This window comes from Felis catus, chromosome A3, assembly GCF_018350175.1.
Source record: "Felis catus isolate Fca126 chromosome A3, F.catus_Fca126_mat1.0, whole genome shotgun sequence".
In the NCBI taxonomy this organism is placed as follows: domain Eukaryota; kingdom Metazoa; phylum Chordata; class Mammalia; order Carnivora; family Felidae; genus Felis; species Felis catus.
The window spans coordinates 89,966,732-89,978,703 of record NC_058370.1 but is presented as its reverse complement, the minus strand read 5'-3'; the positions used below and the strand labels follow the sequence as shown (position 1 = coordinate 89,978,703).

Below are 11,972 nucleotides of genomic sequence, written 5' to 3'. Positions count from 1 at the left end.
GACTTCGATCCTATTGTTAAACTGTCTTGTGTGGGGAGCAGTGGATGAGGCTGGATGAACTGTGGTTCACAGAGATGAGAATGGGTCAGGGATCCTAGGAATATGTGAATCTAGCCATGCCTCCCTGGAGATATGCTGGACCCCAAACCCCATGCATAGCAATAATAAGACTACCCGGAGTAAAGGCACCAACATCAAAGCCTCAGAGCAAACAAGTCCAGGGACAGAGAGTGAGAAATACACCACACACACAGGGAAGGAGACAAGGGGGAATTTACTCCAGTGTTTAAGGAGGAGTTGGCTTGGGTTATCTGGTATTTTCTTGCCAACTATGGCTCTCCGAAAGATGCAGAAGAGAGGCAATAGGGCTAGGGCCAAGGACCAAGAAAATGAAGCACCCACACCTATGTACCCTGTGACTGTAATACCCTTAACATGTAGCCCAGTCATATTTGGAAAATGACCCTGCCTTGGGGGTGGTAGTAAGTTTTCTTAGACCAGGAACTTCATCGGGGCAGTTGCCAAGGGGCAAGACTTATGGAGATAAGAGTGCCCCCTAGAGGCCAATAATGTTAGCTTTAATTTTTGATAGTATTCAGAACCACTCTGCAACTCCAGAATACCACCAGTATTCATGAGTATTTAGCGAGAAATTTGGAAACTGTTATAAGTGAGGCTTCACAGCCAGTAAAAATAAAACTAACACTGTAGATTAAAATCACCCAAACACCCCAACAGGTAAAGATGAAGATCACGTTAACAGTTCAGGGTGGCCTAACTCTTTAATGACTGGCCAGAACAATCATTTGGGACACAAAAATGCATTGTGATTTATAGGTAAAACATTCTGCCTTCTTCATACACTCTGTCACCCCACACTGCATGTGCTGATGGTCATGAGAGGCCTCTGCTTGGGGAGGGCAGCAACAGAAGGTGCCCTCAGAGGAGAGAAGTGGCTGAGGAGGCTCACCCTCTAGGAGGAAGGAGGGCAAGTGGGTTCTCAGGTTAGGTGTGAACCAGATCTAGGAAGAAGCAATTCAAGAATGAATCCCCATGACAGGTCAGAGCTGGGGCATAGGTTCAACCTGGGCCTTGCCTTCTTGTACCTATGCAAGAAGAAAAAACAAAACAAGAGGCTCAATGTCCTCCCAGGCATGGGAAAAAAAGCACTTTCAGAACAAGTTCCTGGTATGGGGACTGGGGTATGGGTAGCTGGTGGAGGGTAGGAGCATAGCCATAGTGTGACAGCACAAAGTAGTGACTCTGGCCTCTACCAGTGACTGTGGCCTCTACCAGGTGCTCAGCCTGTACTGATGAAGGCAGAATGGCGGGGGTAGGGGGAAACCACCCTGAGCTCTGGGGGCAGAACAGATGCTGGGAGAGGCACCAGGATTACCTATGAGGCCAATGCTTGGGTTCTGCAGGCAGCACTCAGCCAAGGAAAACTGCACTGGGAGAACTCTCAGCACCCCTGCCCCATGCAGGGCTTTGATTTTGCACCCTGACCATGCAGGGCCTGGTGGCTTGGGAACTACCGTTTTAATGTGGAAAGCAAGTCTGTGCAATCTAGTGGAGATGCTAACAGGCTCTCCCCAGGGCACTTGTGGTAGCATTTCCAAGCAGGTGTGTTCTGGGGCTGGGGCTGGCGGCAGGGGGTGAGGAGCTGGTGGCCAGCTGCCACCAGTGGCTTCCCAGGCCCTGAACCTAAATACTTTGGGAAGGTACCTGGATGACACAGCTTGAGGCCGTAAGAGAATCCCACTCATTATTTCTAAGCAGGCTCCATCCTTCCCAGTTTCCCTGCAGACCCAGGTTTCTAGGCAACGATCACTTTCTGTTTGTATTCTGAATAATAACTTCCAACAAGACATAAAACAGTCATAATATTTGAGGGCTGAAAGGGGGCTGGGAGGTTATTAACCCTCTCATTTTACAGGTAAACTGGCCCAGAGAGCTTAATTACCTTGAGCCTTCTTCATCGCCTCCTTCTGGGTTAGGAAGGGAGACTTGGAGGCAACAGTTGAGCTGTGCTAGGTGGCAGGGTCTGCTCTTTACCTCGGCTTAGGCGGCAGCTGGCTCCTTACTGCCCTGCTGGGACTTCCCTGAACTTAGAATGAGGCCAATTAGTACCTTCTCCCCCTCAACTCTGGGCCTTAGCTGTAATTCCAGGCCATAGGATTAATTAAATGCTTTATGTACATTACCACACTTATTAACTCATGCTTTTCAGAAGTGGTGATCCAGGTTATAAACGTTGGTTCCACGTGTGATGATAAATGATCTGAGGCTTCAATCCTGAAAAGAGGGTGGCTGGAGCTGGAGGGAAAATCTACCAAAGGCTAGAGGCCCCTGGGAAGCCGGAGTGAGGCTACGAGGTGGCTTTGGACCTGAGGTGCCTGGTCTGCTGGGAGTGTCTGGGCATGTCCAACAGGTACCCTAACCAGACACCCTCTCCACAAAGCCCATGGCAGAGTCTTGTCACATCCTGCTGTGTGTGTAAAGAAAGGCCACATTTCATTCCCGCAGTCTATCTCCCTTGACTGATGCTTTTAGATCGAGACCCCCATCTACCCCGGGAGAGACACTGCACAGCTCCCTGCACATCTCTAGATGGTAAAGAAATGACTGTTCGCTGCTTGCTTTACTATGACTCAATCAGAAGTTATTTATTTTCTAAAAGTACAAAAACACATACAAAAGGGGACTCATTCCTGGCTAGAATTCAGAAATGATACCATTGTGAGAAACATCCCTGTGGCAAGCTCGCAGTGGACAAAGTATTGCTCCCAAACCATTCATAATCCTACTCACCATTGTTACTACTTCTAAATTACACATGGAAAAAGAGTTAAGTTTTATTAAACCAGACTCATAAAAGTAAGGATTGTGCTTCTCCAGGCTGACAAAATATAATTCCAGGAAAATATTCTTATGTCAGTTCCAGGGAACTTTTCTCCCCAAGAGCTGATTGGTCACTTTCTGTGGAAGAAAAGAAAGAGAAGTTAGATACTCTTGCCATCAGAGGCAGACAGCCACCCCAGACATGTTGCTGAGAGACCAGTGAGGTTCTACCCAAATCACATTTATCTTCCCCAGCTACAGAAACTATGGTAATTATGCAAAAAAAATTTTTCCTGAAGTGTTAAGGAAACATGATGTATATAATCAGTATCTATTATGTCTATATAGATACAGATCATTTATGATCTGGATAGACTCATTCATCCATCAGTTCAAACATACAAGTACAATGAGAGGCCTGGCCTGTGCCGCTGACACACTGGCCGGGCCATGCGGTGCCTGGGGCCCCCCTCCTCGAGGGGACCGGCCCGGCCCAGCTCCAGGTATGCTCCAGAAGCAGTTCTCCAATCCCACATCGGTCTGGCATAAACTCGTCTTTTGGATTCTGATTTTCAGAGTCCTCTGGCGTGAAGTGAAGGGGTTGGGAAGGAAATGAGAATAGTGAAGGATACAGACCTTCAGGCACGGTAGCTCCCTAGCTTCTCAAGGAATATATTGGTAGCAAGTCCCCCCGCCTCTGAGGGTCTGGGATTTGCATTACCACTGATTCCACTGGGGCCATGGGCAGGAAATGGTGGTGGCTTCCAGGCTCCGACTCCCCAAGTTGTCAACTCTTATACCACACTTGGACATTTTCAGTTTATTTTACAAGCTTTAGAGCTATCTGATTTACCAATAAGGGGCACAAAACTACCACTGGGGACTCTAAAATGAAAATTCAACAATACTGATAGATTTGGACATTTCCACCATTAGTCCTAAGTATGGAATTTAGTTTCATTCCAAATGTATGCCTGGAAGGTGCCTCTTTTAGATTTGCCTTTTTAGATTTTTAGATTTGAAATCTAGTCACAGATGCCTTTACCTTCCAAACCTCAGCAGTGGTACAATACATTACAAGCTTAAGGCTACTCCCCAGATGTAGTTAATTCAAACAGGTCAGATGTGTTTCCCTCAATTTCTCTTTCCCCTGATAAACCTGATGGATGCTGCTCAAGGACTGACTGACCTTCTTGAATAGCTGAGCTCGTAGCCGGTATGACTTATATTCCAATCTTCTCTTCTCTTCTTCTCTCTTTCTCTGCACTTCTGGAAGCTGCTCATAAATCCTTAGGAATGGTGCCAGTGGGAAGACAAAAAGCAGTGAGGTTACCCGACCATGGAGGGACATGATCTCTTCTCCCCCATCTCCCTAAGTTCTGCTGCTTCCAGGGCATTTGGCCTTGTGGGCCTGCTTCCTGTTAGACACCTGGACACGAAGAACCCTGGCTAGGGGTGCTCATGATCTGGTAGGGGAAAAGATGAATAAAAACATTAAGAAATCCTGCTTATAGGGGCTACTTGTTCTTGAGAAAGGAGTGGGATAAAAGGGTGGAGATGATAGCTTTTTACTCTATATGCAAAAGTGTACATTTTCGATATGAGATAACAAACATGTACTAACTAGTATATTTTTAAACACACAGGAAATAATGGGAAAGAAAAGTACAATAATGGTCCCATGTACAAAATGTTACACAGAGTTCCAAGAAATGAAAGGCGGGTCTTAAAGATAGCAGTGGGAGGACAAGAGAAGGGAATACTGGTAAGGAGTCAAGGCCTCACAGAGAGGTGTGCAGGGGAGCAGATGGGAATCAGGCGAGGTGAAGGGGAGGTGGGCTGTGGAGGCCACGTAGCCATGTGAAAACCTTGGGCTCTGTCCTGTCAGGGACTGGGTGCCACTGATTTTAAGTTTTATTTATTTATTTTGAGAGAGAGTGAGAACAGGGGAGGGGCAGAGAGAGAGAGGGAGAGAGAGAATCCCAAGCAGGGTCTATGCTGTCAGTGCAGAGCCTGGTGTGGGGCTCGATCCCACGAACCATAAGATCGTGACCTGAGCTAAAATCAAGAGTCAGACGCTTAACCGACTCTGCCACCCAGGTACTCCTGGGTTCTACTGATTTTAAGTAGGGAGGAACATGATCGAACATGCATTTGATAAATATGCTCTAAATGGAAATAATGTGAATTTGTAACAAAAGAACAGTTAAACAGATTATGGAATATAATGACATTATTACAAAGCATAAAAAAGATGTTTCAAAAAACTTTTAATAATATGGGAAAATGTTCACAATTTGATGCTTTACAAAACAAAGTAGATTACAAACCTGTATATATTGTATGATCGACAATTTGAGAAAAAAACAAGTGTGTTAATACGGGTTTCTGCAAAACCCCCACTCCTGCCAAGAAAGAGGACTAGTGTCAGTTCAGTTTAGATGGAAGGATTATCAGCGATATTTATTTCCTTCTTTCTAATTTTCTCGATACTTTCCAAAGTTTCCTATAATTTGAAAAAATATCATTGCAAATGATGTAGAGGCTTTGTGGAAAGCAAGTGAGAAAAAATCAAGAGCAGAACTAGGAAGAACAGCAGTCCCCTGAGAGCGGAGGCCAGAGCAGGTCCCAGAGCAACAAGAGCCAGGTCTCTAGGATGTGCCAACAGGCTACATGTGGAGCAGTGGGTAACACAGCTAGCGGTGACTGCTAGCCAGCTTTCTAGTTGGATGAGTGGCTGGCCCAAGCAAGTGTGGGAGTGGAGAATGGGGAGGTCTGTTTTGGATGTGGTGGAGATGATCACTAACTGCAAACACAGTAGTGGAGGGCAGGAATGAGACCAAAGAGGAACAAACATACATTTTTAAAAGTCACTGTTGATGAAAACCACAATGTGATTATCACCTCACACCTGTTAGAATAGTTATTATATATATAAAAAAAAACAACAACAACAAGAGATAACACATGTTGGTGAGGATGCAGAGAAAAGGGAACCCTTGCGCACTGCTGGTGGGAATGTAAATTGGTACAGCCAGTATGGGAAACAGTATGGTGGTTCCTTAAACAATTAAAAATACAACGACCATAAGCAACCTAAGTGTCCATCAACAGATGAATGGATAAAGAAAATGTAATATATTATTATATTATTATTCAGTCATAAAAAAGAAGGAAATTTTTCCATCTGCAACAACATAGATGGACCTTGAGGACATTATGTTAAGTGAAATAAGTCAGAGAAAGACAAAACTGTATGATCTCATTTAACATGTGGAATCTAAAAACATCAAACTCATTGAAATAGAGACTAGGATGATGGTTGCCAGGGGCTGGGGGCCAGGGAATGAGGAGATGTTCGTTAAAGGGTAAAAACTTCCAGTTATAAGAGGAATAAGTTCTGGGGATCTAAGGTACAGCAGAGGGGCTCTAGTCAGCAACACTGTATTGGATACTTCAACGCTGCTCTGAGAGAAGACCTTTAATGTTCTCACCAGAACAATAAGAACACTGCCACCACCACCACCACCAAATAGAAAGAATATGAGGTGGAGGATGTGTTAACCAACCTTAGCGTAGTGAACATACTGCCATATATACATGTGTCAAATCATCACATTATATACCTTAAACTTATACAATGCTATATATCAATTAAATCCATGGCATTCTCATGATCAGTATAAGCACATCTCTGATTAACTAATTGCTAATGCATGCAGTGGCCCAAAATTCAACACGTATAAAAAGGCAAAAAAGTTAGTCTTTGTCTTACCTCTGTACTCCAGTGACTCAGCTCTTTTTCCTAAAGGCAACTGCTATTACCAGTTTTTTTGAGTATCCTTCCAGAGATATTCTATGCATATAAAAGTATATGCATCTATACAGACACCAATACTTTTTAAACACTGCAAATGGGAGCATTGTACACATGCTTCTGAAACTTGACTTAAAAAAAATTTTTTTTAATGTTTATTTATTTTTGAGAGAAAAAGAGAGAGAGAGACAGACAGACAGACAAAGCATGAGCAGGGGAGGGGCAGAGAGAGGAAGACAGAATCTGAAGCAGGCTCCAGGCTCTGAGCTGTCAACACAGAGACTGATGCGGGGCTCAAACTCACCAACTGTGAGATCATGACCTGAGCTGAAGTCAGATGCTTAACCAACTGAGCCACCCAGGCGCCCCTGAAACTTGACTTTTTTTTAAGCTTAACTTAATATATCTTGGAGACTATTCCATCATTTCTCACTGTATTGCATAAATTCCTAGAGATGGGATTTCATGGATAAAGGGTAATGCCCCAAATAAATATTTTATTTCAAATATTCATATCTTAGATTTTAGATATCTTTATTTATATTTAGGTTTCTATCAAGGACAAGCCTGATTAAGGTATGCAAATTAGTGGGGATTCTTTGTATCTTTTGTATCTGACTCATCCATACCAATCTGCTACCTATTTTTCTTTCCTTTTTTAGTGCCATTGGTGAGAAACTACTTTCACAACTAATTTTCTTTCTTTTTTTTTTTTTTCTTTGAGGCGAGGAAGAGTGTACATGCACATGCGAGTGGCGAAGGGGCAGAGGGAGAGGCAGAGAGAAAGAGAATCTTAAGCAAGCTCCACACTCAGTGTAGAGACTGACTTGGGGCTCGATCTTACGACCATGAGATCACGACCTGAGCCAGAATCAAAAGCTGGACACTTAACTGCCTGAGCCTCCCAGGTGCCCCTCGTAACGTTTGAGCATAATGCTCTTATTCTGGGGGCAAGCCACAGCTCCTGATCATTTGGCCGGATTTGTACTTTTATATAATTACTCTTATTCTTTTGGCCTTACCGTTTAGACCTCTGAATCATTTCCTTCTTTCCAATAGGCCTGTTCTTTTGGGCATCCAGGAAGCCTAAAGCAAGAGAAGAAGGGGTTTTCAGTGGATAGTGTCTTAATAAGGAAGAGTGTGTTGCTCAAGAACTGGGAGAAGTTGCTGCTAGGACTCTGTGCCTCTACCTTGAGCTTGACAGCAATGGGTGGGGAGCAAGGGCCAAGGCCAAGGCCAGGGTTAGACTATGGGGACTGTGACAGCAGCCAGAGGCTCCTGAAGACACAACACTCTGTGGCACAGACTAGACACTGGCTGGTTTATAGGTAAGGCTGTGATGAAAGCATTAGGTAGCACTTTGTAGTTTTCACAGCTTTCATGTATTATATTCCTGAGGTCTTACACCTAGCAGAATTGTCAGAGCACACAGTTGGAAGCCAGCCCATTTGGGTTCAAATCCCAGTATCAGGTGTATCATCTTGGGCAAGGGACTTAGGCTCTCTTTGTCTGTTTTCTCATCTGTAAAATAGGGATATTAATAGCATGTACCTCAGAGAGGTGTTATAAGCTTAAAGAAGAACAGTGCCTGGGCAAAACACATAAAGTTTACATGGCATCATCATCACCACCACCACCACCACCCCGCTACGAGGTAGGCAATCCTGGAATCAGCGCCATCGCCGAAGAAACCAACATTATACTTTTGGAACTAACTTGCTCCCAGACACACAGCTGACTTACAAAAACCCCATTCTCATGGCACTCTTTGGTTTCCAAGCTGCAGTGGCAGGGCAAGAGTACGGGGGTTTCTCTGGATCACGAGAGTGCTGACAGCTAAACCGGGCAGGTTCTGCTACCTAAGGAGAGTTGAGTCTCAGCAAACAAAAAGTCCATTTCTGTCCCCGTAACTGGGCTGGCCTTGAGCCGTGTTCCCCGGAGTGAAGTGGACTTTACCCTCTCCAGCCAGTAACAGGAAAGTGAACAGGCAGAGTGTACCTCTCTTCAGGAGCCGGCGTGTTGGGTCCTGGCAGCCTTGCCATTCTCTGACAGTGTTGAACAGTGCCTCCCGCTCACTCTGTAACATGTTCTGTAGTTTCCTCTCCTGCACTATTAACTTCAGACGCTTTATTCTCTCCCCAGAGCGGGAGATGAAGTCGGGTCTGTGAAGCTGAAGAGATTCCTGAGGAGGAGAAAAGGCCCCCGAACCTCACATTAATGATGCAGTTTGTTCTCTAAGGGCCTAGAAAACAGTATCTGCCCAACAGTGGTTTGAAGAGCCTGTTTCTAAAGTGCAGAAAATATCTAGAGTTGAAGAATAATCTAACAACTTTCTGCGGGGGAGAGCTCCAGTAGGTAAATCAGAGGGATCAAAGGATGCCTTTGGAATAAACCAAGAACTAAGACTGTGGCAATTATAACTCTTCCAAATGTTGATGGGCTAGAGCCCAGCCCATTGTGCTATTTTAAATTTTCCCTTCAAACAAATATATTATTAAGCAACATTTCGTTCAGCTCCCAAGGTACATATAAAGAAGGGACTTCCTGCCTTTTAAATTCTGTGCTAAGCAGGAATGGGAGTTATGTAAATGGAGGAACAAACATCAGGCCTCCAGAGCACTCCACATGCAGATGTCTATGAGCCCAGTGGGCAGCATCACGGCACCCTCCCTTCTATTGCCTCGTCCCAGGTTCAGAGGGCAATGCACAGTTTAGAATGGTTAACAGTAAGTCAGCCTTTGTTTAATGATGACAGTGGGAACAGATGAAATTCTAGAAGTGCCAGAAATGAGGGTTAGGAGACTATTCTTCAGAAGGCCAAACCACACATTTAACTTCTTTGTATCTCCTCTCCAGCACCTCCCCCCCCGAACCCCCACCTTAAACATGGCTAAAATGAACTCAGTGTCGCTGCACCTGTAGGGTTGCTTTCACAAATGGCCTCGGGGGATCTCTGCCTGGGCCTGCTAGTGACCCGTGGCTGTCCATGTGCTGTCCCTGCCAGTTCTGTTCCCGCAGTGGCTCTCTCCACGGTTTGGTGTTGGTTATTGGTGCAAACCAGCAGATACCAGGGCCATAAAGTTTGGGCAGGTTTTCCTTCTTAGGACCACACTTCACATTTTCCACAGGAACAAACCATGAAACTCCTATGGGAAATATTTTTAAGAAAGAAAAAAGATTTTTCGTTCTTCTCACCAAAGACATGTGCATAGCATAGGCTCTCAGGGGACTCAGCCGTCAGAGAACACCGTGATGCCCTGGAGTTTGCGTAACTGCAGGTATGATTGTAATTATAGTGCTAGATACTTTGAAAATTTGCCAAGGTGGTGCTGGGGGTGTGGGGAGATGGGGTCAACACAGAGTCATTAGAAATAAAGAATCTTAGCATCGCAAGAGACTTGAAATTCACTAGTTCTTCTGCTACAACACTGGAATTAAAAACTGACCTTCATTGCAACTCTGCTTGTTCTTCCTTAACTTTTTATCCCCAAGATAACCGGTGAGAAGACTTTTCTCTTCTATTTTTTCTTCTGACCAAGAAGTCACGTCGCTGTACTCTTCTACTCTAGCCTCGCTAGAGCTTGGAGTTGGGAAAGTCATCCCAACATCTCGAGTGTGTTTTTTGACACCATTCACGATCTCCAAGTTACCTGAGGGGAAAGATCCACAGATATCCTGGGAGCAGCCTTGAGACTTAGTTGGCATGTGTATTCAATTCAGTAAACAAATACTTCTTAAGTCTTCAAAAATGCAAGCTACTGCCTCCTCTGGGTGGTGTAGAGGGGTGTGAGGGACAGAGACAGACAGGAGGGGAGGGAGGGAAAGGAGGGAGGGAAAGTGGAAGAAGAAAGGAAGGTTTTTATTTCTTAGTCAGTTTAGGTATTAGAGGGGAAAAAATCACTCACATGGATTCAATGGGTAAAGGATTTTAGTTCTGATCCAAAGTGAGAAAGACATTAAATGCTTATAGTCCTCCTGGCAGTCACCCAGGTAAGAAAGAGGTTGACAGACACAAAGACAAGACTGGAGGGGGAAAAAAAATCAAGGGAGTTTACTTCTCTTATATAAAATCAAAAGATATAGAAAAACTTAAGTGAAAAGCCTCCTTCCCACTCCTGTTCTCCATTCATTCAATTTGCAACCCCCTGGTTCCAGAGAATTTTTTGCACACATTTAAGCAATTTTCTTCCTTTATTTTTAAAGCACTTTGTGTTTTCTTTTTAATTATCTCTGTTGGAGATCTTGCCATATTAGCAGAGAGAGAGTTTCCTCATCCTATGTCTTGTTATATGGATGTATGATAATTTATTTAAACATTTGGCTATTGATGGACATCTAAGTCAATTTAAATTTTCTGTTATAATAAACAATACTTCAATGATTAATTCTGTCCTCTTGTTATTTTGCACATATGCACAATATATCTATAGGCTAAATTCCAAAAGTAAAAGTGCTAGATCAAAGTAATTTGAATAGAAACTGCCAAATTGCCTCATGGGGGTTGTACTCCCAACTTACATGTATGAGAACCTATTCCTTTACACTTGTGCCCAGAAACTTACTACCGAACTTAGATTTTTGCCAGTCTGATAGGTGGCAAATGGCATTTGAGTATATTTTAATCTTCATTTATTTTATTGTGAGGTTGAATATCTTAATATATGTTTAAGGTCTACTTGTATTTCAATGGAAATGTTTAAATTCAAGTAATTTACCTGCTTGTACACCCTTGTTTAACATATGTACATTTTGCTTGTTGCAAAGGGTGGGGCTTGAGCTCCAGAAACTACTGGTAGAAGATGAAATAGAATCAGAAGAAATCACATGGTTTGCCACCTGAAAAAACAAAAGAGACCCTGTTAGCATTACCTGCAGTCAATGGCATAGTCACCTACAGGATAAAGAACACATACAAGCTACCAAGAGCCCTTTCTAATTCAGTTCTACTTGTTGGGATAAAGTTGCTCTCCAGAAAGCTTGTGACAATGTGAACATGTTACCATATACTTTATGATAGGGAGGTGAATGCTGCTATGGTTGGATAAGGGCCTGAGCTGTCTTAAGAAGGTAAGCCATAAAGAGTGGGTATGTTCAGGAAATATGAATCAAAACCACAACGAGATACCACTTACACCTGTCAGAATGGCTAACATTAACAACTCAGGGAACAACAGATGCTGGTGAGATGCGGAGAAAGAGGATCTCTTTTGCCCTGCTGGTGGGAATGCAAACTGGAGCAGTCACTTTGGAAAACAGTATGGAGGTTCCTCAAAAAATTAAAAATACAACTACCCTACAACCCAGAAATTGCACC

The 11,972-nt window shown here is 43.8% G+C and overlaps 1 protein-coding gene across 11 annotated transcripts in view; it reads right to left on the bottom strand.

The window, feature by feature from the left end:
- Positions 1-2,640: 2,640 nt before the first annotated feature.
- ALMS1 (ALMS1 centrosome and basal body associated protein) overlaps positions 2,641-11,972 on the bottom strand; it is a 223,530-nt gene continuing 214,198 nt past the window's right edge. For 4 of the 11 annotated variants that reach the window (XM_045054405.1, XM_045054402.1, XM_045054404.1 and 1 more), the window contains 7 exons: positions 11,374-11,494; positions 10,105-10,308; positions 9,575-9,804; positions 8,657-8,840; positions 7,681-7,744; positions 4,031-4,130; positions 3,005-3,423 (listed from right to left, as the gene is read on the bottom strand). In XM_045054405.1, coding sequence (XP_044910340.1) covers positions 3,229-3,423; positions 4,031-4,130; positions 7,681-7,744; positions 8,657-8,840; positions 9,575-9,804; positions 10,105-10,308; positions 11,374-11,494 — 1,098 coding nt within the window. In that variant the 3' untranslated portion in view covers positions 3,005-3,228. Of the gene's footprint in view, positions 2,980-3,004; positions 3,424-4,030; positions 4,308-7,680; positions 7,745-8,656; positions 8,841-9,574; positions 9,805-10,104; positions 10,309-11,373; positions 11,495-11,972 lie in introns of those variants that run through there. The other 7 variants (XM_045054406.1, XM_045054408.1, XM_045054410.1 and 4 more) reach the window with 5 other exon arrangements.